At 58.2% G+C, this 27633-nt stretch overlaps 2 protein-coding genes across 4 annotated transcripts in view; one reads left to right on the top strand and one right to left on the bottom strand.

Annotated features, from left to right (window-relative positions):
- VIPR1 (vasoactive intestinal peptide receptor 1) overlaps positions 1-21433 on the top strand; it is a 32340-nt gene extending 10907 nt beyond the window's left edge. Inside the window, exons 2-13 of one of the 3 annotated variants that reach the window (XM_062200631.1) lie at positions 37-142; positions 4565-4672; positions 10655-10761; positions 11872-11975; positions 12383-12515; positions 14695-14848; positions 15381-15441; positions 15692-15758; positions 16063-16154; positions 18510-18639; positions 19538-19579; positions 20138-21433. In XM_062200631.1, coding sequence (XP_062056615.1) covers positions 82-142; positions 4565-4672; positions 10655-10761; positions 11872-11975; positions 12383-12515; positions 14695-14848; positions 15381-15441; positions 15692-15758; positions 16063-16154; positions 18510-18639; positions 19538-19579; positions 20138-20329 — 1251 coding nt within the window. In that variant the 5' untranslated portion in view covers positions 37-81 and the 3' untranslated portion in view covers positions 20330-21433. The remainder of the gene's footprint in view (positions 1-36; positions 143-4564; positions 4673-10654; positions 10762-11871; positions 11976-12382; positions 12516-14694; positions 14849-15380; positions 15442-15691; positions 15759-16062; positions 16155-18509; positions 18640-19537; positions 19580-20137) is intronic. The other 2 variants (XM_062200632.1, XM_062200633.1) reach the window with 2 other exon arrangements.
- A 2231-nt stretch (positions 21434-23664) lies between these two features.
- The window catches only part of SEC22C (SEC22 homolog C, vesicle trafficking protein), a 41128-nt gene continuing 37159 nt past the window's right edge, over positions 23665-27633 (bottom strand). Inside the window, exon 7 of the mRNA XM_062200640.1 lies at positions 23665-23751. Within this exon, the coding sequence (XP_062056624.1) occupies positions 23680-23751 (72 nt within the window). The 3' untranslated portion in view covers positions 23665-23679. The remainder of the gene's footprint in view (positions 23752-27633) is intronic.

Raw genomic sequence — 27633 nt, 5'->3', positions numbered from 1 at the left:
GCCCCACTCACGGCTCCTCCCTGTCTCTGTCCCCAGGGCGGCCGGGCAGCCAGGCTGCAGCAGGAGTGTGACTACCTGCAGATGATCGAAGTGCAGCACAGGCAGTGCCTGGAGGAGGCGCAGCTGGAGAACGAGACAGCAGGTGAGGCCCTCTGCAGCCCACGGTATCCTCATGCCCTGTACCCTGGTCTGAGTTAGGTTCGTTCCCTGTGTGTGGGATGGGGACTGGGGGCAGGGATCGACTTCAGAGCTGCTGGATGGTGAGTGGGGAGACGCAAGCAGGAAGGATTAACAGGCCTCCATGTTCCCAAAGAGAACACACTCAGTTGGGGCTCTAAACAGTGCCTGAAACCTGCTCCCCTTTTGGAGCTCAAGGAAAAGTGGAGGTGATGCTCACAGCCTCCAGTCCCCCAGGGTGGAAGGCCTGGGGCCCAGCAGACTGGGGGTCTCTGGATCATTAGGGCACACAGGCTCCTCAATCCTTGGCCAAAGAGGAGCCGGGGCAGCACTCCTGAATCAGCTCGCTCCAGCAGCTGGAGCTGGGCTTGGGAGATGTAGCCCCAGAGTGACACGCCCAGGCACAGGCCATTGTCTCGGGCCAGCCTCTCAGAGGAAGAGCAGGGGACATTCAGATTCAGGTTGTGACTCCCTACAAGAAGCTCAAAGCCATCTAGGCCATCCAGAGCAAGAAGGCGCAACTGACTGTGTGAGGGTAGAACATTCACCACGGGGGAGAGCCGAGGAGGCCTGGCTCCTTCTTCCACACCCTAGGCTCTGTCACTCAGACACGGAGAGCACACACAGGCACCCCCAGGCACACACCTGGCCTCCCTCTCCCAACCCACCCCCAGCAGGCCAGGTGAACTCCGGCTCTTTATCCTGGTAATTAGGCAAGTCAAGTTCATTCCCAGAGGCTGAGCCCACAGGGTCCTGTGCCACACATGCCCAGGGGATCTGGGAGAGCTCCAGGCTGGCAGTGTGAAGACTTGTCAAGCTACCCAAACCCAGTGGCAGAGTCCCAGAACAGGTGTCGACCACCTGCACTTGGCTCAGCAACCTGGGGCTGAGCTAAACTCAGCAGGGTAGGGAGTTTTGGGAGAAGCCAAGAGGCTGAGGAGGTGAGAGGCACTGGGGCAGGCCGCCCATGGGGTCCAGGGTGTCCAGTTCAAGCTCACTGAGGACTGGCACGTGATGATGGCTGCAGGTGGGGAGCAGGCTCAGGGCCGTCTCCCTGGGGGCAGGGCTTGCATTCGCACAGCAGCCTGGCTGACAGCAGGGAGCACCTTGAGGTCTTCCTGGCTCTCTTGTCCCTGCCACCCCTCTGAGACTGACAGTTATGTGAGCTCCTCTTCCTGGCCCTGGTGGCCCGGCTCTGCCTCCTGCACCATAAGAGAATGTATGTAGCCTTCTTCCCCCAGGGCTCCCCTACCCCTCACCATGTGCCTCACCCCTTCCTACCCTGGCAGGGAGGCAGGACCAGGCTGCAAACAGGCCCAGAGGGTGGGATCATGGTCAGCCCTGGGGCCCAGAACCCAGACTCTCAGTCCCACCGCAGTGCCTCCCAAGCCCCAGGGGCCAACCACCCTCGTGATCCTCATGAGGTCACTGCTGGCACAGGGTGCCCATCGCATGCCAACATCCTGCCTCCTGGCAGCCAGCTTGGGATCCTGGGGAGGACAGGCATGGGTCTGTGGGCTGTGGGCCTCCCTGCGACTGGCGTGAGGCCCTGTGTGTGTGTGCACGACCAGGTGTGCACTCTTGGCCTGCATCTGTTTGGGGTTGTCTGTGGCTCTGGGTTTGATGAGAGTGTCTGTGTGGCTCGGGGGCATATGTCGTGTCTGTTTAAGCCTGGACGTGCCTAGATGTGCCTTCCTGGTGTTCTGTGTCTCTGTGTGTTCATGTAGGACTGTGTCATTGGTGTGAATGTCGGTGGTGTGTGTGTGGCTGGGTGAGGGTGTCTGGAAGCTACATGTCCCTCTGTGCCTGTTTGCTGGCATCAGTGGTCCCTGTACTCATGCATGTATGTTTGTATGTGTGTCCAGGATCCCATGTGCCTGCCAGGGAACACATGTCAGTGCATGTGGCTCTGTGCACACAAGTCTATAACACAGCACCCCATCCTCCCTCACCATCCATCACCTCAGGATGTCCTGTTGGGGTCACAGCCCCCAGTGGACCCACAGCCAGCCTGGAATGTGTCTCTATGGGCCTGGTGACACACAATGATGGAATGTTGTGGCCTCTCTGGGGTGGGCGCACAGGGTGCAGTCCCAGGGGGCACTCCCAGGGGGCAGCCCACAAGTACTTCTAGGTACTAGGTGTTTTCATGGCCAGCACCCTTGTCTGTCTCCCCAGCCATGCTGCCCCAGAAAACCAGCCCTGTCCTGCCTCCCACGAGGAGCTCCCCTCCATGTCCTCCATTCCGGCCTCTCTTTCCTGCCTCCCTTAACCTGATTGCTGACCTGTGCCCTGGTCCCGGGTCACTGCCCAGCCTTGGCTGTGCTGAGATCCCTTGAGGCCAAGTGTGCCCTCCCGAAAAGCAGGGCCTGGTCTCCCTCTCTTCTGTCTGCTCTCTGGTGAAGCCGAGCTCAGGGCCAGAGACCCAGCCCTGAATCCACTCCCCAACCTGAGCCGGCAGCTGGAGATTGCACAGCCTGGCAGGGACTCAGACACAACAGTTGGCCTACAAAACAGGGTGTGCCCAGCACTGTCAGGAAGGGATAAACAAAGTCCAGCAGCAACAAAATCACCTTCAGGCTAGGAGGACAGGGTGCACTGCTCCCCAGCGTTGCAGGCTGGTGCTAACAGTCACCAGCCTCAGTTTCCCCATCTGTGAAATAGAAGATTTAAACCAGCAATTCATCGAAGGAGGTTAGAACAGGGCCTGGCGCATACCAAGATGACGTAGTGTTTGCTGATGTTATTAACAGCATCTTGAACCATGAAGAGGATTTGACTGGCCTGAAGGGCCCCTGCATGGCCTCCAGGGAGGCTGGCTCAGGAGGGCAGCCACAGAGTCCTCAGGACAGGTTAGAGTGACAGTGTGGTTGGGGCTGGACTCTGCCTGAGCCTCAGAGATGCAGGTGTCTTCCGCAGCTGTCACCTGACTGCCGCAACCCCAGAAGGAAGCTGCACCTGCCGCCAGCGCACCCTGGCACACAGAGTTCCGACGCTCTGTCCCCAGCGGGGCTGTGCCTCCACCTTCTCTTCCCAGGCCCCCTTCTTGGGAACTGGTGAACCTTCGGACCTGGGCTGGGCAGGGCTTGGCCCAGCTGCCGTTGACTTTGGCTCAGGGGTTGGGTTGCCTGAGCAAATCTATGAGACTGGCAGGATTGCAAAGAGACAATTAAGCCTCCTGCAGGGGCGGGGGTCCCGGGTAGTCCTACTCCCCAGGCAGGGGCAGGGTGGGGGGGGAGGTTAGCCAGTTTCTAAAGAAGCAGAACCTTGGCGTTTGCCTTTGCCTAGTAAAGCAGAACCCCTAGAGACCCCTGTGTCACTATCAGCAGCCAGGCCCTGCCAGCTCCAAGATGAAGACCACAGCCCGAGGTGGGGGTTGTCTACCGACCCTGCCGGGTATCCACTCCCCTCACCATTCACCTCCCGCTGAGCTGGGTGCATCTGTGTTGCCTTGTGAGTTTTGCACAGTCTCTCCAGAACTAGCTGCACCCCCTCATCCTCACCACCTCCTTTTTTTTCTTTTTTAATCATATTTTCTACTGCCTCCTTTCCTATCAGCAAATGACCTCCAGACCCCACATATAAATTCATTAAAAAAAAAAAAACTTACATTCCAGCTATCATGTAAAAGGAATATCATTTATAATAAAATGCTGTGTACATATTCAGGCATGATTGCACTCAAAGATAAGCAGATCCAGTCTGAAGGTTGTACTATAAATCTGAATCCTGGGCATGTGAGAGCTATAAATGCAGACTGACATACACAGGTGATTGTATCAGTGTCTCAAAATATCACAGGCAACGTTGCTGCAAGTAACATGGTTTTCCAAAACACAGGGCGACTCTCGGGAAAGACGACGAAGGACGGTCTTCTCCGCCTTTACTTAGTGGTTGCATTTCTGGAAAACTTGCCTGTTAAACCCCCTGCCATAAGTGCCTTGTGTTGATGGGCAAAATGGAGGGAGAGTCTGGGTTCTGATCATTACAAAAGCTCTTCACCTCCACAGAAGTCCAGCAACTCGTGGGGAGGTCCTGCAGAGTCCAAGACAACTTCATGGGGCAAGACCACCCAGGGGTCTAATAACCCCCGGTGCCTGGCCAATCAAATGAGATGAAGCTCCGCCCCAAGCAGTGCAATAACAAAACTCCCCTGGCACCTCTAGGGGGCGCTCTGTCCCCCGCTGAAGACTGCAGAGCTGTAGTGGTGCCTCCTTTTCCCTTCTCGGGTCAGGACAGCCCCTCCACTGGCTGGTAGGGCTGTGCCTCCCATTTTAGACGCAGGCTCCGCCCGGTGAGACCCCAGCAGGAGGAGGCCAGGAGCGACTCAGGCCCCAGGGCCAGAGGGACCGAGCTGATACTTGCATCCTCTGCCTTGACCCCACAGGCTGCGGCAAGATGTGGGACAACCTCACCTGCTGGCCAGCCACCCCTCGGGGCCAGGTGGTCGTCTTGGCTTGCCCTCTCATCTTCAAGCTCTTCTCCCCCATTCAAGGTCAGACCCTGGGGCTGAAGGGAGGGAGCTGAGGAGGTGGGTGGCTGGGGTGGAGACTCACCTCCCAAGGCAGTGCTGGGAGAGCGGAGGGGCAGGAGCAATCCGGAGGGCTCCTTGGCAGAGGAGACAGTGGCGCTGGGTCTTTGAAGGGCTCCTGCGATTTGATTAGCTCTTCAGGTAAGCTCGTCACAAAAGATAAGCAGGTGGGAAGGGCTCACTAAATATTTGCTCAACAATTGATAACTGATTGAGTGACAGGTGCTTGATTACATTAGGCTCACGTGCTCGCCGGTCGGTCGGTCGTGATTCAATCTTTGGCTGCCCAGAGCCCGCGACCTTGCGGGTTCTGCCAAGGCACCGCACAGCTTCACTAAGAGCCTTGTCGTGCTGCACATCAGCACACATCCACAGAGGAGGCAGAGCGCGGGCTACTCTAGGCGGCTCCCAGGCCAGGCAGTGGGCAGACTTGGGCGTTCATTCTTAACGCCCCGGGGATGAAGCCCCTTGGAATGGCCAAGCCCCTGGCTGGACAAGCACAGTGGGGAGGGCCATCAGGGAGCCACCCCGCCTGCCTCCAGAGGGGCTCAGATTCTGGTTAAGCATCCTACAGGGTGCTTCCCCCAGCTCACGTGCATCCTACAGGGTAAAAATGCTGGGTAGAAAGAGGGGGCAGTGCACAGGGCAGGTGCTCCCCACCGCATCTCTAAGAGGTGACGCCTCAGCTGTGGGCTGAAGACCTGGGCATGAAAAGGAGCCATGGGAGCAAGCTCCTGCACCAGGGGGTGACAGAGAGGAAAGCAGTAGCCCGTGGAGGCCAGTGCGGCTGGCGCAGGGAGAGCTCAGGGGAGCGCTCAGCAAGGAGATGGAGAGGGGCAGAAGCCCCACCCTGCAGGACCTTGAGGCTTTCCTAAGAGCAGAGAGAAGCCGCCAGGGAGTTTTAAACCAGGGGACTGGCAAGGCTGCTTCTGGTTTGTAGCACACGGCTCTGGTTTCTGCAAGAAGGAAGGCTGCTAGGCACGCAAATGGCAAGATCAATGAGAAGGATTCAGGGAGGAAGCATGGGAGGGGGGAGCTGTTCCCAGGGGGAATGGGGTGTGGGGGAGGGCTGGATGCGGAGGATGGAAGAACAGGATGTAGCCTGAGGACCGCAGAGGGAAAGGACTCAGGTCGGAAATCAGCAGGTGAGCAGGAAGATCCCTGGATGTGTTTGACTTCTGGTGATCTGTCCGTCATTGGCCTCCCGCCTCCCTGCTTGTCACTGGGGACTGGTGGTGGGGACCAAATGATCTTTGTTGGCCCCCAGTGCTCGGGCTGTGACCTCTGAATTGAAGGACAAACCTCCAAGCCCTTCTGTGGAGCCTGGAAGCAGCTGGGTGTGCTATGTCGCAGGCTGGTGCCCGCTTGGCCCAAGCCTTCTCTGGGGGTACCCAGCACCTGGCCAGGTGGGAGGCGAGCTCCTCCAACAGGTCTCAGTGCCATCGCCATCGGCACAGCGTGGAACCAGCCTTCTCTCAGATCCCTGAAAGCGCCTGCTCATTGCATTCGTCCTCACGACTCTGCTATCCTTGCTGGAAGGTGTTGGGGCATCTCCTTCACTGGAGAGCATGGACTCAAGACCACCATCTGGGTAACACTAAGGCTGCTGGCCTCCGTGGGGCCCACACTGTGCCTTTGTGCCGATGAGAAAAAAGCTCTGTTTCAGGTGGAATCACCCTCCCACCAGAGCTCACCCAGTGGCAAGCTGAATAAGAAGTAGCTTCTGAGCCTCTGCGTCCATCAGCCAGATGCCTTATGCAGTGAACAACCTGCACAGCTGTGCTCAGTGGGCCTCGTGTCCGAAAATGATGGGAAGAAATGAGAGCCTGTGGTTAGAGTCCAAAAACATAGAGCAATGGGGTATTTTCTCAGGGGATTTGATGGAGAAAGATGAGCAACTGATCTTCAATTGCAGAGAGAGGTAGGTTTGCAAGTGTGGGGTAGAAGGGATGCCAACCCCAACCTCTGCCCCTTTGAAAAACAGGACTGGAGGCCGGCGCCGTGGCTCAACAGGCTAATCCTCCGCCTTGCGGCGCCGGCACACCGGGTTCTAGTCCCGGTTGGGGCACCGGATTCTGTCCCGGTTGCCCCTCTTCCAGGCCAGCTCTCTGCTATGGCCTGGGAAGGCAGTGGAGGATGGCCCAAGTGCTTGGGCCCTGCACCCGCATGGGAGACCAGGAGAAGCACCTGGCTCCTGGCTTTGGATCAGCGAGATGCGGCGGCCGCGGCGGCCATTGGAGGGTGAACCAACGGCAAAAAGGAAGACCTTTCTCTCTGTCTCTCTCACTATCCACTCTGCCTGTCAGAAAAAAAAGAAAAAATGTATAAAAAAAAGAAAAACAGGACTGGAGGCGGAGTGTGGAGTGTTCCCAGCAGGAAGGGACCTGGGTCTGCAGGCACAGCTGAAGAAAGTTTGTAGAAGATGCGAATCGTGGAGGGTTAGAAAGAAATTACCTTCCCAGGCTGGATAAAACACCTGGAGGAAGGGGCTTGCTTGGCCAGGCTAGGGACTGCCCATTAAGGCACCAAAATGTGCTGGCTTTTTTTTTTTTTTTTAATTTATTTTATTTTATTTGAAAGGCAGAGTTACAGAGAGGTCTTCCATCTGCTGGTTCACTCCCAAATGGCCACAGTGGCCAGAGCTGGGCTGATCCGAAGCCAGGGTCTCCCATATGGGTGCAGGGGCCCAAGCACTTGAGCCATCCTCTGCTGCTTTCCCAGGTACATTAGCAGTGAGGTGGATCAGAAGTGGAGCATCCAGGACTTGAACCGGCACCCATATAGGATGTCAGCACTGCATGCCAGGGCTTTAACCTGCTGCACCACAGTGCCAGCCTCGTCATGTTTCTTTAACTTGTCATATTTCCTCCATCTGCGATGATTTTACCTTCAATATTTAAGAGCCTTTTTTTTTAGAATAAAAAATAGGATAGCTATTTTGGTCGAGGAAGCTCAACACAGTCTGTATTCGCCGTGTCTGTGGGGTCTGCCAGGACACCCCCTCGCCACCACGTGGTTCCTGATGCCATGCATCGGAAAGTCTGGATGGCAGCCCAAGGAATTTGCCTGTGCAGCCCGGGATGGGCACCTCCGGTGGGATTTCAGCGGGCAGGCTCCGTGGTTGGATCTGAGTGTCGGATGCTCGCTCCAGCTGGTTCGGGAGGGGAACCCATCCGAGAGGCAGGGAAGCAGGGTGACGCCAGGAAGCTTCTACCCAGGGCAGGGAGGGTGGTGGTGGTGGTGTGGGGGAAAGGCAGGGGAGCCTGGGACAGGACCAGTGAGTGTTGAGCGGGAGGGGATTGGGGACAAATGAGTCCCCAGTTTCTGGCTCAAGTCCCTGCTGGAGACCCCAAGGAAGAACAGAGCTTTGAGATGGGGTGAGTGGAAGAAAGGAGACTGGGAGAAGGTAAGGTCCCTCTTCTCCTCCCCACCCTCCGTGTCCCCCACTAGGGACACAGCCCAGAGGGCAGAGACGCTCCTGGCTGCTTCCTGCTGTCCCATGGTGAGCAGCTTTCCTACCTCTGTAGCAGCAGCGGCTCCCTTTGAGACCTGGGCGCTCCAGTCCCAGTTTCAAAGAGGCCGCTCGGGGGCAGGCGCTGGGCAGAGTTGTTCAGATGCCACTGGTGTCACCCACATCCCGGGTCAGAGTGCCTGGGTTCAAGTCCCGGCTCCGGCTTCCTGATGCTGTGCGCTCAGGGAGGCAGCAGGTGATGGGTCTCTGCCACTCACATGGAAGACCCGGATTGAGTCTCAGGCTCCTGGCTTTGGCCTGGCCCAGCTCCAGCTGTTGTAAGCATTTGGGATGTGAACCAGTGGATGGACGTTTTCTCTCTCTGTCTGCCTTTCAAAAAAAAACAAAATAAATTCATTTTTTCAAAAGAGGCCTCCCAGGTGTGAAGATGACCCACTACCCCCTTCCCTCTTCTAGAGCTGAGAACGGCCAGGGCTTCAGGGAACAGGGTGTCCCTTCAGCCACTGCCGGGAGCGCAGAAGGAGGTGGACTCAGGCTGGCTTGGTCTACAACCAGGCAGGCAGCTTCCTTTTGCTGTGTGACTTTGGGGGAGTCATTTCACCTCTCTGAGCCTTGGGACTCCCTATCTTTCAGACAAATGATGACTTCTGATCCCTGCCCTAGCCCATTAGTGTCACACACACACACACACACAGAGGAAGTGGATGAAGTTGCTGGGTAGACCATGATGAGTTGTTGAGGCTTGCTAGCCTTGTCCCTGGGTGTCATTGGGACTGGCCTCACCGCGTGCATCTTGGTCCATCTGGCAAGGAGAGAGCCCTTAGCTTTAGTGCCCCAGCTTCAAGGCTGGTAGATTTGGCCTTGGCCTCCTTTTCTACTTGCCCAAGCCTGGTGAGTCCCCAGAAGAATCAAATCCTGGGTGACAGGCATGGCCTGAGGGCGTGCAATGAGCGCCCAGGGCTGGGGCTGGGGTGGGGCCTGCAGGTTGATGGGGGCTGGGCTGCCATAGGGGTAGCTGGGAGGACTGAGGGGAGCAGGCAGCTGCACACCATTCCCCTGTGCTAGGCACCTCTTGCAGAGGTGTGGCTGGGAGGCCTAGACAGGAAACGGGCTGCCACAGCAAGAAACTGACCTGGCCCGATGCTCCTTCCTCGGCAAGACTTCCTGCCCCCTTCCGGAACCCCCAAATGCCACCCAGTGGAAATGGACCCAGCCCAGGGCAGCTCCTTCCTGCCTGACCCTTGCCTGACCCTCCCCTGCCCCCAGATGCCCCTTAGCTCTTCATCTATATAAAAACCGGGTGATAAGAATCTCTTTGAAAGAGTTCCCAGGAGGATTGACAGAAGCAGGGGATATGGGATTAGCTGGTATATTCCCAGGACATGGCAAGGTTTGGAAAACTGAACACGCACTAGAGCTCACAAGACCGCATGACCTCCCCTGGGGCTCTGCACCTGGACACCAAGACCTGTCCTTGAGGCCCATCCCCGCAGGCCGGGACCAGGCTGGCCTGGGGAAGACACTGGAGACCAGACCAGCTCAGCTTTGTCCTCTCTGGGTGGCCTTGGGCAAGTGGAGCCCCCGCTTCTCCACTGTGATGTGGGTTGCCCTCCTCAGTGGATGGTGGAGGGAATTGAATAGGATGATGTGCCTCAAGTGGCCTGTGCAGCACCCACACAAGAAAAGCTCAAGTCCCTGCTGTGATAAAGTTGTTGCTGCTGGTGACAATGGAGGTGACATGGTGACAACGGGGGTGACATGATGGTGATGAGTCCTGGGGTGAAGGAGGACAACTCTCCTCTCATCCACTGTCTCTTTGACCCCTCCCCTTGTTTCAGGGGAGGGAGCCTTCCCTAGGGCTGCACCGTGGAGAGCCCGGCTGGTACTCCTCCCCTTCCCAGTCCCGTTCCTTTGCTGCAGCCTTGAGCCTCCAAGGAGAGTGGAGGCCACAGCTGCCCCAGGACCCCACTGTGCTGGGCTGCCTGATAACCTTTCTCGTGTGCCTCTGCCTGGGCACGTCCCCCTGCAGGACTGCTAGCCTCTCCATTTATGAAGATGTCAGATCTGTGCCCTTATCAGCCAGCCTCCAACCCCCAGCCCGCCCAGGCAGGTTCACCGAGGAGGTCTGGGTGGACGTGGGTTCCCATCCTGATGGTGGCCCTGCAAACCAGGATCAGCAGTCTACTCGTTCTGTGAGAGGGCTGCAGGCTGAGTGTGTGACAAGGATCAGGGCTTCTGGTGCCACCCTGGGGTCACGTTCCGACCCTGACAAGGGGGTCTGCCTTCTGTGCAGGCAGAACAGGAGGGACTTCTCCCTGCCTTAGGACCCCATGGAAATCGTGGGTGTCTAGATCAGGGTCCCTGGATCCCAGCAGCTCCCAAGACTGCTGGGCATTGCACAGAGAGAGGCAGGCTCCCAGGCTGTACCCGGGGCCTCAGCCTCTCTCCTCCCTGTGGTCCTGCCTTCCACCCAGGCCGCAACGTGAGCCGCAGCTGCACGGACGAAGGCTGGACGCACCTGGAGCCCGGTCCCTACCCTGTTGCCTGTGGCTTGGATGACAAGGCATCGAGTTTGGATGAGGTGGGCCTCAGCACTCCCCACCCCATGCCACCCACAAAGTGCCTCGGCCTACCTGGGCCCCTTGCCCCCTCTTCCCCAGGGCTGCCATTGTGTGGGAGCCAGGCCTCCTCTCCAGCCATGCGTTTCTGGGGGCTCATCCCCTGCATCCCCCAGACAAGGAGTGGGAGGGGCTATCATGAGGATGACACACAGGTTGGGGGGAGGTCCCAGAGCAGCAACAGCTGAAGCAGTCCCCAGGCTGAGCTTCACTCTAGGCCAGGGGGAGACAGGGCAGGTGGATTCCAACCCCTCTGTCATGTCTAGAGGGGAAACAGAGATGCAGGTCTTGGAAGGAACCAGTCTCAGTGCTGGACAGCTGGGCAGGGGTGGGGCCTGTTGGCCCTAGGCCAAAGGCTCTGTAATGATTTGGGGAACAGGTCAGGGTATTGATGCAGAGACTGGAGTATAACTGGAGTCCCTCGCTGCCTTAGGGTACAAACACACACACTGTGTGTGTGTGCATGTGTGCCCACCTCCTGACACCCTGCTCAGACAGGGCCTCCGTTCACCCAAGACAAGCAGCAATTTCCTCAAAGGCCTTTGAAGCTCACTGGAGCCCCAAGCCCTAAATTCCCTGGCAGTGGGGTGGAAGGGGGTGCTCGCCCAGTGGCTGCCCCACTGCACGTGTGCCATGGGGAGGGCACTGGGACAGGGGGACAGGCCAGAAACCCCAAAGGCCAGGCTGCCTTCCTCCTGCAGACCCCAGTACTCTGGAGCCCAGAGCAGGCCAACAGCCCCCTGTGAAGTCATTACCTGCCTGTACTCCCGTGTCACCCAAAGAGAGGGCAGAAGGAGGTCTCAAAGGCCAGCAGTCTGGGCATCCCAAGGGATGTGAGATGCACACACGGCTGAAGAATGAACACAGGGGATGAGTGAGGTTGTCCTCCCTCTTGAAGGAGCAGAGAGGGACCTAATTCACCCCAGCCCCGTCCTGGGGCAGTCCTTTCTCATGTGTGGAAATTGGGGTGGGGGCGGGGGCGGTTGAAGGAAGCCGCTCTGCTGCAGCCTCGTCCTTGGCCCAGGCCCCCTGCCCTGCCCACTCCCCACCCCCTGCCATGCCACCCCCTGCAGCAGCAGACCGTGTTCTACAGCTCCGTGAAGACCGGCTACACCATCGGCTACAGCCTGTCCCTCGCCGCCCTTCTGGTCGCCACGGCTATCCTGAGCCTGTTCAGGTGAGGCCCAGCCAGGGCAAGAGACGTGAACGCAGAGCCGGCAAGTGTCACTCCTGTGGTCCAGCCCGGTCCCCGCAGCGCCCCCACCAGGCCAGCATCCCCTGGAGATGGCAGACAGCAGGGGTACGGCATCTGTGGTGGTGGCCTGGTCCCCCACAGGATGGCTCTGCCCTGTGAAGAGGCAGCAGAGGGGTACCCAGAATGAGCACCTAGGGCAGGGCTGCACTGAGACAGGGGCACTTGGGGACTTGGTGGTGAGGCCCACCCGGCAGGTTGGTGAGGCTTGCGTACCAGCAGCCATATGCCCCACCCCCCCACCCCGCCCCTTGCCCTGGGTACAGGACAGCGTTGGCAGGGTTGGGAGTCCAAGACCCTTTCGGCCTCCCAGATCTGCCCACCCCACACAGGAAACTACACTGCACACGGAACTACATCCACATGCACCTCTTCATATCCTTCATCCTGAGGGCCGCCGCTGTCTTCATCAAAGACTTGGCCCTCTTCGACAGCGGGGAGTCGGACCACTGCTCCGAGGGCTCGGTGAGGACCCCAGCCTGGCCCGCCTCCCTCTGTCTGCCCCAATCTTTGATCACCCGAGTCTCCTCTCCTCCTCCTCCTCCTCCTCCTCCTCTCTCTCTGTCTCTCTCAATCCAAGGATGGCCAGTCCCCCACCGGACCCTACCTGGCAGCTCCTCCCCTCCCAGCAAGAGGATTGCTTGCTCAGCTATCTGGGAGTCTCCAAATGAGAAATGCAGGTGGCAGATTGGACAGTTCATGGCCACACGGCCACAGCGCAGAGCCCCCACTCCTAACTTCCTCTGTGACCATGGGCAACTCCCTGCCTCTGTTTCCCCACCTGTGCAAGGACTTCCAAGATCCCTCCCAGCTCTGCTCTCTGTCCTGTGCGTACCCAGAGCTCCGCTCCCCCACGCCACCCTGGTGCTTCCCACTCTGTCCCCTGCTGTCCAACCACAGGCAGCCCTCCTCGTCCGTTCTTCCCCTGCCCTCCCTCCTGTTCTGGGCCATCCCCCAGGGAAGGGAGTTTGTTAAGGTGGCATCTGAGGTCTTCATCGGCTGTCACTAAGGGGTCCATCTCCATGGGATTCTCAGCTTAGGACCCCCGTGTGTGTGTCCCTGAGCTAGGACAGACAGTTGGAGACCAGCCCTGGCTCCCACCTGTTCCTTGTGGTCAGCAATTCATTGCTTCATGAGCGACCCCAGAGGTGTACGTTAGGTCAGCACGACCTCCTCCATGAAGGGTGAGCCTGCGATGGTGGCGTCTCAGGCTTCTCAGCAAATACCCAAGTCAGACAAGTGCAGGGTGAGCCCCAGAGCAGGGAGCAGCCCTGTTGGGGCGGATGGCGGACACCGGCTTCCTGCTTTATCAGCAGCTCTGTGAGGCTTTGCTAAGGTGAGCAGAAAGCGCAGACTGAGCTGGGTTCTCCTCATTGTGCGGTTGGTGAAGGAAAGGTGGGAAGTGGGCCCACCTATAGCTGGAGGACAGAAGTGCAGCCTGGGGAGAGGAGGTGAGGAGAGGCGAGGCAAGGGGAGGGGAGGGGAAGGGAGGGGAGCAGATGATGTCTCTGAGCCAAAAGCACAGCAAGGAAGGGTAGCAACCTGTGTTCTGGGTACCGGGGACAATGGGAACTGGAAGGCTTCCTGGAAGAGGGTGACTTTAAGCCCTGGCTCACAGGTGTCCAGGCTATGAGACTCTGTCTGGGAATGGACAGAGGGCCCAGAAGTCCTTCCAATCATGCCAGGTGGGGCCCCCGCAGAGCCCCTAGATTGCCTTACTTGGGGGGTCTCCCTGGCTCCTCTGTGATCCTTATCTGTGAGGGGAGCCCATTCTTCCACTAGTTCTTTTGACTCCCAGAAAGAATGCCCCACTTTCCCTCCTTGTTTCTGCTTCCCATTCCTGTACCCTCATCTTAGTCCCAGGCTCCCCTCCATACTGCCGTCTGAGCCCCACTCCTCAGGCAACAGCCCATGCCCCAGTACGTTCAACAGACTCCTCACTCCTCTTCCAGCTACCTCCAGTCCTAACTGGGAAAAGATAAATGAGTTGGGGTGGGGGGCGGGCAGGGTGGTTCAGTGCACCGGCAGGTTGGTGGCTGGTAGAGTCAATCAGTGCATGGATGACCGAGTCAGCAGGATAGATGGATGAAGTAGGGACATGGACTGGGTAGAGGAGCAGGTGGGTAGGCAGACGGATGCATGAGTGGATTAAAGGGTGGGCGGACAGATGAATGAGAAGAGGGTCAGGTGGGAGGATGGGTAGAGGAGTGGAGACAGAGAGGCAAATGAGTGGCTGGATCGGTAGCTGGGAAGGTGAATAGATGACGGACGGCTGTAGGGACGGCAGGTGGATAGATGGATGAGTTGGTAGTGGAAGGGTGGGGGATAAATAAACGGGTAAGTGAGTGGGCGGGTGATTGGATGAATAGGTGGGTAGATGGCTCTATGGGTGGGAAGATGGGTAGGTGATGATTTCGTGAATGATAATTAAAATCACTGGTTTCTCCCAAAGCATCAGATGATCTAAAAAATCAAGAATAAGGGGAAAACCAAAACCAAAAATGAGTAGATTTTTGAGTGGCTAGTGTAAAACACTGGCAATTAAGTTGGCTGTACGGCACCTGCGTTTGCCCCCTTAGCCAGGGCGGTGGGCAGGCAGGGAGCCCTGCCTCTGTGACCTCTCTCTCGGCTCCTCCCCCTGCAGGTGGCCTGTAAGGCAGCCGTGGTTTTCTTCCAGTACTGTGTCATGGCCAACTTCTTCTGGCTGCTGGTGGAGGGCCTCTACCTGCACACCCTGCTCGCCGTCTCCTTCTTCTCCGAGCGGAAGTACTTCTGGGGGTACATACTCATCGGCTGGGGTATGGTACCGGGGAGGGCTGCTAGGCGTGGGACAGATGGGACAGGGCCTGGGGCGGAGGGGGGGACACCCTGGAGAGAGGGCACCAACCCACCCTACTGCCTTCCATCTGGTTAGCATCTTGACCAAACAGAGGTAAAAGCCCCCAGGTGTGTGGTGCTGGGGCAGGCGCCCTCAGGCTGCAGGTGCCCCTAGGGCTGGTGTGTGGGACACATCCTGCGAACACCCTGACACTTCCCCGTCAGCCCCTGCAGCACACGAGGCCATTGCAATACTCCGAAGGTGCCTCTGTCAAACTTAGAGCAAGACTCTCCCTGCAGGTGAACACAGCCCCTAGGGTTTATAGCGTCTCCCCTCAGCCAAGCATCTTTGCACAGTGAACAACCTGGGCAGCCATAGGTGGCAGCCCCAGGAAGCCCACCCCACCCCCCACCTCCCACTGTCTGGTTCTTCCTCCTAAATCTCTCTCTCATGCCCTGCACCGCTGCTTCCCATGCCCTCTCCTCCTCTCTGCTCCCCTTCGGCCCTGACAGGAGTGCCCAGCACATTCACTGTGGTGTGGACCATCATCAGGATCCATTATGAGGATTATGGGTGAGCTGTTGCCACACCCCCGCCCCCCACTGCCTTCCCTTGGGGCGGATCCCTGGGGTGGGGTGGCAGGGCCCACCAGGCTTGGCAGGCAGCAAAGTACCATGCTTGGTCCAGAGGCGGTAGCTGGAGGGAGACTTGTGGGGCAACACAGGCTGGGCCTGTGGTCTCTAACGGGCTCAGGGGGCAGAGAGGGTGCAGCTGGGAGGATCCTGACTCTGGCTGAGGTTCCCCCCCACCATACCCCGCTCAGGTGCTGGGACACCATCAACTCCTCCCTGTGGTGGATCATCAAGGCCCCCATCCTCACCTCCATCCTGGTAAGGCCTCCTCCCACCTCTTGGGGAAACTGAGGCCCAGGTTGGATTGGCAGTGTCTCAGGAAATCCATGTCTAGGCCACAGCCTAACGCCTGCTCATCATCCCCTTCCCCGTGCAGCCAGTTCCTCCTCTCCCGTCAGCATGTTGGGTAGACGTGGTCCTCGGGGGTGTGAGGCAGGGCTCCTGGGAGAAGTGCTGGGCAGAGTATGATGGAGGGGCAGCAGGACCCCGTCTTTCGGCCCAGGAGGCTGCACTCCCCAGCCACCCCTGTCTGACTGCACAACCTCGGGCCCCCACCCACTAGGTGAACTTCATCTTGTTTATTTGCATCATCCGAATCCTGGTTCAGAAGCTGCGGCCCCCAGATATCGGCAAGAGTGACAGCAGCCCATACTCGTGAGTGTGGACCCAGTGGCCTGGCCCCCCAGTGCCTCCATCCCCAGTCCTCAAATCATCCCACATCCCTTGAAGTGCCCCACCCTGAACCCCAACTCCAGAGTCACCAAAAAGCCCATTGCTCTTGCCCACCTCCACTGCCCTGGCCTGGCTCAGCCCACTGGTGTCCCCTGCCCCAGGCCTGCCCTCCCCAGGCTGCCCCTGGGGCCCCGTGTCTGTTCTCTTGCCCTCACTCACCCAGCACCCTTCCCAGGGGCACATCTGCTGCGTGGCCAGAGAGCTCAGGGAGACAGAGACAAACCTGTGTGTTGTTCCCACTGGGTGCCCGGGCCCTGCCATGTGCTTGGCACAGGAAAGGGGTACCCTAAGTACACAGCCCCAGGGGTCCCCAGCCTGCCAGTGAGACACAGTGTCCCCAGAAGCAATGCTCTCTGGTTTACACGCCTGGCCTGGGCTAAGTGGTTTCCCGGCATCGTCTCATGTCATCCGCAAGCTCCCCTCGTAGTGCTGGAAACTGACCCACGCTCCTGCCTCCTCAAGAGTGGGGCTCACATGGGCGGGGAGAAGGGGTACAGGGTCTGCGGACCAGTGTTCTTACTTGTGGCCTGGAAAGCTGCTCCCTGGGCTGGGGAGAACTGAGCAAAGAGGCGGGTCTTCAGGGGAGCGACGAGACTCGAATGGCCTCCACACTAAAGAAAGACAAGCTGGGGGCAAAGGGGGCCTGTAGGGAGGTGAGTGGGGGGTTCTGCAAACCCACAGATGGGAACAGGAGATCGAAAGTCAGTGTTGTGCAGACAAACCTGGGACGTCCCTCAGGGGCCTTCCGGGCCTGAGATTCTAGAACGCTCTGAGCCTAGCTTTCCTTTGGGTAGTCTGTATGATTCCTGGCTGGAATGTCACGAGCTACTGGATTTAGGATTCTATTCTGGAATCGTGTGATTCTCCCTAATGAGACTCCCATTCCTGGGGTGACAGCATTCTCTCCTGCCTGCCTGGGTGTGGAGGCGGAGCTTCCCTCTCTGTTGGTAAGAACCAGAGGCCCAGCGGGGAGCTGCAGGAGCCCAGGGACAGCACACACAGAGCCCTGCACGCTGCAGCTCGACATCACATGTAGGGCCTTATCTCCCACTGATACAGAATGGCTCGGAAGAACTTGCATCTGAGCCAAAGAGAGCTGGTCCCGGCCACGGCCAGGTCCATGTGGGTGAGAAGGAAAGGGAACAGCTGGCAGCAGGCAGAGGGGTAGCGGGACTTGGAGACGGAGCTCCCCGAGGAGGGGCTGTCAGCTCCCACTCTCCACCTCCCCAGAAGCCTTCAATTTAAAGAAAGCCTCCATCTGTCAGCCTTGGCATGTGGGCTAGGTTTGCAGTGAGGAGGGTGGGCAGTCTCAGGATCCAGGAAGGGGTGGGCGGGCAGGGCTAGCTCCTCTGCCCCCCAGCCTGCTGTGGGACCTCAAACCTTGGGCTAGGTCTCTGTGGACTGATGGCCAAGGATGGAAGAATGCGGGCAAGGACCCCCATCATCCCCTCCCAGGCCTCTCCCAGGCAAGGAACTACAGGCTCACGCTGCCTGGGCCAGCTAGGAGGTCCCATGCCCAGATGAGCCCTGTCCATGGAAGAAGTGCTAGCACCCAGAATGGACGCTGGTCCTGCTGAGCGCAACTCTCCCTGGGGGGGGAGCCTGCTGGGGGTGTGGGCCCTTAGTGGGGAGACAGAGAAGGTGGCTACCCCTGGAGGAGAGGACAGAGCAGAAAAATCAGAGTGCTGTCCTGAGGAGCCCCGGGTCATCCCTTGGGCACCCAGCACTTGCCCAAGAGGCCTTGGCAAATGGGGTCATGCCCCCCCAACCCCGAGTTAGAAAGACTTGCTTCCCTGAAGTCATCACTCCCCGTAGGGAACTGAACCGCCCTTTGTAGCACCCAAAGCAGTCTTGAGTTCATGGGATTCCTGTTTTCCTACTTTGGCCATGTTGGACATACATTGACCCCATTGTACAGAATGGAGAAACAGAGACCCAGAGAGGGAGCTCAGCATCTCTTGTGGCCTGAGAACATCACTCCATGAGCTGAAACCCTGCAGTTCTCCCTCATCCTCACTGGTCTCTCCAATCTCCTCTCCTATAGAAGATTCAGAATAGAGAGAGTTCTTTATCTCTCATGCTTCTGTGTAGTCTGGGTCGGCCAGGGTCATGAGGGCAGAGGCACTGCGGAGAGGGATCAGGAACAGATGTGAACTTAATAGTTAGGGGAGCCAACACCCCCTCCTCTCAGGTCCTGGTCACTGTCCCCATGCTCTGTGCCCCCAGCTTGCCAGGTGTGGACACACTTACCCACGGCCTGTCCCTCCCTGTCCCCAGGAGGCTGGCCAAGTCCACGCTCCTGCTGATCCCGCTATTTGGAGTGCACTACATCATGTTCGCCTTCTTTCCCGACAACTTCAAGGCTGAAGTGAAAATGGTCTTTGAGCTGGTCGTGGGGTCTTTCCAGGTAGGAACCATTGGCTAAAGGCTGCTTACTTGCTTTCTTTCTTTTTTTCTTTTCTTTTCTTTTTTATTTATTTATTATTTTTGACAGGCAGAGTGGACAGTGAGAGAGAGAGACAGAGAGAAAGGTCTTCCTTTTTTTGCCGTTGGTTCACCCTCCAATGGCCGCCACGGCCAGCGCGCTGCGGCCGGCGCACCGCACTGATCCGATGGCAGGAGCCAGGGGCTTCTTCTGGTCTCCCATGGAGTGCAGGGCCCAAGCACTTGGGCCATCCTCCACTGTACTCCCTGGCCACAGCAGAGAGCTGGCCTGGAAGAGGGGCAACCGGGACAGAATCCGGAGCCCCGACCGGGACTAGAACCCGGTGTGCCGGGGCCGCAAGGTGGAAGATTAGCCTGTTGAGCCACGGCGCCGGCACTTGCTTTCTTTCTTTAAAAAAAGATTTATTTGAAAGTCAGAGTTACACGGTGGGGGGCGGGGTCTTCCATCCGCTGGCTCACTCCCCATTGGCTGCTGCGCTGATCCAAAGCCAGGAGCTTTTTCTGGGTCTCCCACGCGGGTGCAGGTGCCCAAGGACTTGGGCCATCTTCCACTGCTTTCCCAGGCCATAGCAGAGAGCTGGATTGGAAAAGGAGCAGCCGGGACTCGAACCAGCACCCATATGGGATGCCGGTGCTTCAGGCCAGGGCATTAACCCACTGCGCCAGGCACCAGGCTGCTTTCTTCTCTGGGCTTTAAGACCCACTGGGGTTCCAGCTGCTTTACTATGATACATATTGGTTAAGCACCTACTTTGTGCCTAGCCCCTTCCTTAACCAGGGGAACACAGGGGCTGGGCCAGGGGTGGAATGGGGCTGGGGGCTCCTGAGGTCTGTCTGCCTTACCTCGCCTCTCTCCTCAGGGTTTTGTGGTGGCCATCCTCTACTGCTTCCTTAATGGCGAGGTAAGCTTCTCCCTGGCCATGGGGGATGGGATATGTGTCGAGAGCAAAGACGGGGTTCAGTCGTGCTACCCCCAGTGTGGTGCTCTGACTAGCACTGGTAGCACCCAGCCCTGCTCACTTGGAATCTGCACTTTAGCATTTTATCAGAAGGGGAATTCCCCCTGCACACCAGGGCTTGAGAAACATGGAGTTAAGTAGCTTTGTGCAGTGAGTGGGAGGGGTGGAGACAGTGAGTGAAGGTGGAGCCGCTGTGGAATCCTGGTTACAAAGCCCAGAAATCCATGTGCATGAGCTCAGGTGAGCTGTGGGCGGGGATGGGAAGCAGCCCCGAGGCACCGCCCCCTCCCTCCCTGGACTGTATTCTCAGATCCTCTCTGCCACCATCTCCACCAACTTCACGGCCTTGATTCGACCCTGAGCGCATTCTGGTCCCAGCTCTGCACTGCCCAAGATAGCATCTGGGTCTCTGGATTTAGACTTTGCAAAGAGAATGAGCCTGGCTGGTTCAGTGCGGCCAAGATCCGCCCTGGCAGGCCTAACCGCCCTCCCTTCTCCTAGGTGCAGGCGGAGCTGCGGCGCAAGTGGCGGCGCTGGCACCTGCAGGGCGTCCTGGGCTGGAACCCCAAATACCAGCACCCGTCCGGAGGCAGCAACGGAGCAACATGCAGCACGCAGGTCTCCATGCTGACCCGCGTCAGCCCCAGCGCACGCCGATCCTCCAGCTTCCAGGCCGAAGTCTCCCTGGTCTGACTCCCAGGCGCCTAGGGACCCAAGGCGGCCCTTCTTGCCCTCTGCGACCCACTCTGGCCACCAGGGACACAGGCCTGCCTGAGGGCGGTCAGCCCCAGCATTGGCCTGGAAAGCTGCCAACGCCTCCAGGCCCGGACACTCCTGGAGAATGCAACATTTGCACCTGCCCGGAGGCGTCTCCTACTAGCAAGGAGAGCTGGGAGCACTACCTGAATTCAGGAGGCGGGGTGGAACTCTGCCAATCACAGGCAAGGAATCTGCATACTCTGGTCCCTAGTATCTCTTCTGACCAATCGGAAGAAACCAGCCACCCATCCTCCAATGACTTTGGGATGATCTGAAGGCAGTAAGATCCTGCCTGGACAGATTTCCCACTACCACGACCCAACAGTGCCTGAAACCCCACAGTGGCTGTCAAGTTCCTTTGTCCAGGCAGCTCACTCAAGGTATAGTCTCCTCCCCGCTCCAGGCAACTGAGTTTCTCTACCTCGGGCAGATAAGGTTGTGACTTGGAGTTTAGGTTTGGGGAGCTCAGCTATCTTCGTAATCCTTGTTGCCCTGGTGTGGGCCCAACATCACAGGTGTGGCCAGGCCAACACAACCCAAGGACTTAAGGAGCTCAGGCCCTCTGGGAAGCGAATAGCCTGCCACCTGTGGATGCTGGGGCCTCAGACTAAAGCTGCCAGCTCTCCCAAGCCCAGTGGCCTAAACTGTCAAGTGGGCTTGGTTACACCTGCCCTTGACACAGAGAGCAGCTTGTTGCACAGACAGGATTTGAGCTCAGAGCATCTGGCTGATGGGAAGTGGAAGCTCAGACTCCTAACTGCTGGCTTTTATGTACTGTAGCCAGCTGGGTCCTCTTGGGGATTTGTATCCCCACTGTAATAGTCACTGCTATTCTTTCTGACTCCCTATCCCCACCCCACCTTCCCTGGAGTGCGGCCGAGGAGTTCTCTGGACAAGAGCCTAGTAGTGGGGGCATCGTCCACTGTCCACCCTGCACCCCTGTGCCCACGCAGCTTCGTACCCACGCCCACATCCGCACCAGGAGATCCCCTCAGGGCTGCAACAGGCTTGTGCAACAATAAACACTGACTTGGGTTGACCTGCTCCCTCTGGTGGTTGATGCCCCCATGGGACCTAAAATGGGGACCCGTTTCCCACCCTCCCCCGACTCCAGTCCGCAACGTCGCTGAGGCCTGACGCCACCACCCCCTGGCATTGCATAGGAATCCCACTCTTCCTTCCGTGTGAGGATCACACATCCTGGGAGCCCTCACCTCCCCCCTTTTTGAGCGATGTCCTCCCTCTTCTGATTGTGATGACGTCAGACCCCATCTCCAGCAGAAAGGGGAGTCCCAAGCAGTGGAGTCCCAAGCATCTCGGGGAACTGAGAAAACAGCAGAGGGTGGAGGCTGGGCAGAGAACAGAGTCAGGGAACCGGATGGACTCCTTTTTGAGAGCCGAGCTCCAGCCGGCAGAAGAGGGGAGGAGGAAGAGGGAGAAAAGAAATGGGAGGAGCTGACAGAGCTGCAGAAAAAAGTGTTTGCAGATGAAAGGGCAGCCACCTGCCTTCCAGATCTGGGACCCCACAGGCTGCCGCAGCTGCACCCAGCCACACACACACACACACACACACTAATGCATCTCGGCTTCAGGTTAAGACAGAGAGCTGGGGAAGGGAGCAGAGTGAGCAGCCTAGAGTGTGGGGAGTGGAGGAGCAGAGAGGCCAAGGATGTGGGCAGCAAAAAGGGATGACCTAGGTGAGGCCCTGGCCAGAGGTACCAGGAGGTAATCTCAGCAGTAGGCGTCCAGGAACAAGGAGACGCTGGAACACAGCAGAGGCCACAGATGGTCATCCCAGACTGGGAAGAGCCATGGACAGGAGGTGGCCATCAACAGTATTTCTCCCAGAGCTCTCCTTTTCCTCAGTTTCCAGGTTCCTCTCCTGTCCTGCTGTGCACCTGTCAGTCCAGGCCAACTCATCTCTATTGCCACCTAGTGGGTGCTTCAAGGACTTCACCAAGATTGGCCCTTAAGGCCCAAGCACTCAAGGGCAGGCTACTCCCCGCCAGGAGACCAAGTGACAAAGAAGGTGGAAATGCTGGGGCACAGGACTGGTCCCCAACAGGAACTGGCTCCTGTCCCACAGACACAGGCCTCTGACCTCTGCTGCACACAATCCCTGCTTCAGGCTTAGCTACAACCCCAGGTAGAGCCCAGCCTCTGGTTGGCCACCAGCTAGACCCTGGCCCCTGAATGAGCCCTGAGCCCTGACCCCAGTGCCCTGGGGGGGGGAAAGGTCAGTTAACTCAGGTAGTACCTCCCACTCCGCACCCTCCCAGCACAGAGAGCAGAGCCATCATGCCACCTCATGGAGGATTCCTGCCATTCCAGGGTACAAGATGCCCCAGGGGAATGGCTAGGGAACAACAGGGAAAACAGCCAGTCTGTCATCCAGGTGCAGGAGGAGGAAGAGAGGGACTGGGGAGGCGATGACCTGGTCTGGGACAAGCTGACCGTCTTATCCACGGGGTATCAGGGGAGAAGCTCCAAGGCTGTTGGAATCCGGACCTAAAGGTCCAGGGCACAGACAGGGTGTGGGGCGATCAGGGCAGCCCCCATCCAGGAGGGGTGTAGGGTGGTGTGTATCCTCAGGCTGTCTGGTGTGCGGAGTGGGGGTGGGCTGAGCAGCAGAATCAGGCCCTGCATTCCCACCGCTCACCCAGGGCCTGTTTCAATGACCTTGCCTCCTCCCACCTCCCCCCATGTGGGAACAGGAACTGCTCTTATCTCTCCCAGGGGAGGGGACCGAAGCCACAGCTGGCAGTCGTTAAACACCCTGATCAGGCCAGGGATGGCCGAGATATTAATAGCCAGGAGTCAATGGCCCTGGAGACGCAGCCTCATAGAGAGAGGGCTGGTAACCTCCCCAGGCCGTGGGGCGGCGGAGGACAGGGCAGGAGACCACCCGGACAAAGCCCCGGCCTCTGTGCAGGACAGGAGGGGTCACTAGAGTCCAGACAAGGCATGGGGTCACCAGTGACATCATTGGCGGAGCTGACTTTGAACTCAGTTCTCCAAAGCGGTACATCGATGAGCTCAGGTGAGATCACTGAGGGGTGATGCTGGTTCTGTCTTTAGTTAAAATCTGGATATTTTGTTCATCATGCATTTCACTTGGGCCTTCTTCCCCTGCTTTCCCAGGCACATTAGCAAGGAGTTGGATTGGAAGTGGAGCAGCCAGGACTTGAACCAGCACCCATGTGGGATGCCGGCACCAAAGGCAGAGGCTTAACCTACTACGCCACAGTGCTGGCTGCCGAGAACTGTCCTTCCGCACACTCACCTCACACCAGGGTTGGGCTGCTTATCCGAACCACAGATGCAAGAGAGGCCAGCCTTCTATCAGGGGAGTCAACCTGTGGAGGAAGGAGCCGGGTGGCTGCTGAGCAGGTAGCCATCAGTCTGACTCAGGCTCTGGATAAATCTCTGATCCTTCCTTCCCCTCCCCCTGAGCCTGGTGGTGTAGTCCTATGGTGGAGGTGAGAGTCGAATCAGTCATGGTTCATGGCAGGAAGCAGGAAGCATTCCCGGTGTTTTGCACAGGAAGACATTGAGTACAGGGAATTAGATGTCGGGAGGCCTTGGAGGGATGGAGGTTAGGGCACACCTCCGTTCCTCGTGACCACACCACGGCAGCTGCCTCCTCCTGCAGGAAGGCACTGTCGACATCCCAGTTGCACACCCATTAAGGTGGAGACCAGAAAGAGGAAGGAACATAGTGTCCTTTGCTGCAAAAGTCACACGTGCCCAAGGCCTCCCATCAGCCACCACGCGGCAAGAATGGCCTGTACCGCCCTTGCCTTCCTCCTTGAGATGCTGCTTCCCTCTGGCACAGCCCATGTTGCATGAGATCCCCAGCAGGGAGGGACTCTGGGAAAGGTATTCTGGAGCCTCTGTTCCACAGAGGAGGATATGGAAGGGGCCGGAGAGGTGGCCAAGTGCCCAGAGGGGCACAGTGGGCATTGTAGCCTGAGTGCCCAGAAAGCAGATCCAGAGACAGGGCTGCAACTAGCAAAGAGGGAGGCGAGGACAGCCAGTGCCAAGAGGAGCTATTTAGCTGCTCACTGCTGGGATGCTGGGGACTCCTTCCCACCAGGATCCCTGTGAGGCTGAACAGCCTTGCATGCTGGCTTCCATCACCAGTTGCTCAAAATGTGTCCACGTCAACCCCCTCATACCACCCCCAGCTTGGCCTGCTTGTGTGTTGAGCAAGCCCCCCACCCCAGGCGCCCCAAGGTCTATGTAGCTGACCTAGCCCCTGGGTGGCTCACTGCGGCCCCCAGACACCTCCAGTCTCAGCCATGCCTCAATGCAGCCTCGGCCTCCATGGCAGCATCACCTCACTGTGCACCCCAGCAGCATGGGACAAGCCCACCAGATCCGATGCAGCCACCTTCCTCCTGCCTTGGGAGCACCCAGGAACTTCTGGACCCTTTCCAGGCCTCTGGGAGCTAAGGGCAGCTTGTTGTTGCTCACTGGCCCTTTTAAAGATTTACTTATTGATTCGAGAGGCAGAGTGAGAATGAGAGAGAGGGAGATCACATCCATCTACTGATTCACTCCCCAAATGGCCATGATGGTCAGGACTGGGCCAGATCAGAGCCAGGAGCCCATAATTCCATCTGGGTCGCCCATGTGGGTGGCAGGGGCACAAAGACTTGGGCCACCTTCTGCTGCTTTCCCAGTGCATCAGCAGGGAGCAGGCAGCTGGATGGAGAGGGGAGCAGCCAGGACTGGAACCAGCGCTCAGCTATGGGATGCTGCATTGTAGGCAGGGTTACCACTGCACCATAACCTTGGTTATAATAAGCCAACTGTTTTTACCCAGAAGGCCACCTAAGGGGCTGTCTCCAAATGCAGAGTGGGACACACACCCTCTATGCTTTGAGCTGTCAATTTTTTTTCATCAAGATTCCATCCCATGGGGCTGGCCCTGTTTGTGCAGCGGGTTAACGCCCTGGTCTGCATCCCAAGTGGGCACCAGTTTGAGACCAGCTGCTCCACTTCTGATCCAGCTCTTTGCTATGGCCTGGGAAAGCAGTGGAAGATGGCCCAGGTCCTTGGGCCCCTGCACCTGCTTGGGAGACCCGGAGGAAGCTCCTGGCTCCGGACCGGCGCAGCTCCGGCCATTGTGGCCAATTGGGGAGTGAGCCATCAGATGTAGGACCTCTCTCTCTGTAGCTCTGACTTTCAAATAAATAAAAAAAAATTTTTTTTAAAAAAGATTCCATCCCAGATAATGAGCCCAGGACCCCTTCTTGGCGGGCTCTCCCTCCTCCCCTCCATCCTCCCTCCTCTGATAAGGTCAGGGATGAGGGATGAGAAGGATCCGCTTGATGCTTTCAGCGCACGGCTGTCATTACATCCACGCAGCAGAGACCCACTGAGTACTTTTGGTGTGCGTGGTTCTAGATGCTGAGAACACGGTGGGCATCAAGACAGAGCCCCCCACCCGCCCCTTGAGCTGACCTTCCCATGGTGGAGAGTGAGCACAGTTGCAGAAGAGAAGCAGGAGGAGGCGGGGCTGGGTCATGGGTGCCCTACTGGTTGGGGTGGGTGGAATGAGGCCTCCCTGAGGGGCTGCCCTGGGGAGCAGGAGAGGTCACTGCCCCCTGCTGGTAATCAGGGGATTTTAAGCCACAGCTGTCAGAACTGGGCCCCAGAGAGACTCTAAGAGGCAGGTCAACAACACGGCAGCCCTGTGGGTCGCAGAAGCAGCCCAGGCAGTTCTGAGGCATTCTGGGGGCACAGGGCTTAGGTCTCCATGCGGCCTGGGGCTCCCCTAAGCAGGGGTTAGCTGCCTGCTGCTTGCCCAGACTCTGGGGCTTGCCCATCCGGCCCTGTTTCTGGGGCCCTCCACTGCAGCCCTGACCCAGGCCCCAGGCTCCATCCGGACATGGGGACCAAGAGGTCCCCTCACCCTCTCCACCACCACCCCCCCTTCCAGCTCAGTGTCCCCGGTGCCAAGTGACAGGGAACAGGCAGCTCTTGAGAAGACTAATATTTACTCTTCAAATGGGAGCTGGCACAAGCTGTTTCCTGCTACTGGCGTCTGGCTCTGCCCGAGGGATGGACACAACAGGAGGCACTCAGGAGATAGGCAAATGTCCGCTCAAGGCCCGCATTCGGACTGGGACCCGGTCTGTCGTCTCCGGGCTGGGATAGCGCGCTTCGAGGGTCCATCCCACCACCTCTTCCACTCCCGCACACCTCCACAAGGCCAGCTTGCCGCCTGCCCAGGCCCTGTTGGACAGCGCCGTGAGAAAGTTCATTCTGCTGCTGGCCCTGTGTTTCCTGCCCATGGCCCTTGCTCAGATCCCTGGGGCCCTAGAAAATGTGCCTTGAGCAAGCCCCCAGGGCAGGGAGGATGCTGGTCCCCCTCCCACCCCGCAGGCTTGAGCTGAGGGCTCTGTAGCCACAACAGGCTATTTCTGGGATGGAGGGAAGGATTTGCCTTGGGGGCACCTCTGTCCCCTGCAGCTGTGTTCCTTGTACTCCTGAGAGCCCTTAGCTGAGCAGCGTTTGTGGGAACGAGACTTGGCCAGGGAACTACGGAACAGACGGCCTGAATCTGGGGAGATGAGTCCCCATGGCCAGCAGCTGTCCCCTTGTTCAGTCTCATGGCGTTCGAGAACACCCTCCCCACAACACAGCCCTGCCTGGCCTTGGCTTACTTCTGCCCTCCCCGCCTGGGGCAGCCCTGGGGCCCCCAGCATTCGGCAGAAAGTGGGACTCTGGAGTCCCCAAAGGACAGCCTTCTCTGCCTCTCCCTGAGGAGTCTGTGACTGGGCACACCCAGGCAAGATCTCCCAGGGGAATGCAGACGTACCCCACGCTCCCAGGGCTCAGACCTGGCTACTGACTCCAGCAACCCTTTTTTCCCCCCCTCAATTCCTTATTTCTTAAACCGAACTCTCATATGCCCAGCCCCTTGGAGGCAAACGTTCAAATGAATGGAACACATAATTTGCATATATTCTTACAAAATATCTTATAGTTCTGTGTGCATATATATATATATATATATATTTTTTTTTTTTTTTGACAGGCAGAGTGGTTAGAGAGAGAGAGAGAGACAGAGAGAAAAGTCTTCCTTTTCCGTTGGTTCACCCCTCAATAGCCGCTGCGGCCGGCGTGCTGCGGCCGGCGTGCTGCGGCCGGTGCACTGTGCTGATCCAAAGCCAGGAGCCAGGTGCTTCTCCTGGTCTCCCATGCAGGTGAAGGGCCCAAGGACCTGG

The sequence above is a fragment of the Lepus europaeus genome, chromosome 9 (genome assembly GCF_033115175.1).
Source record: "Lepus europaeus isolate LE1 chromosome 9, mLepTim1.pri, whole genome shotgun sequence".
NCBI lineage: Eukaryota > Metazoa > Chordata > Mammalia > Lagomorpha > Leporidae > Lepus > Lepus europaeus.
This window is presented reverse-complemented; position numbering and strand designations above follow the sequence as displayed.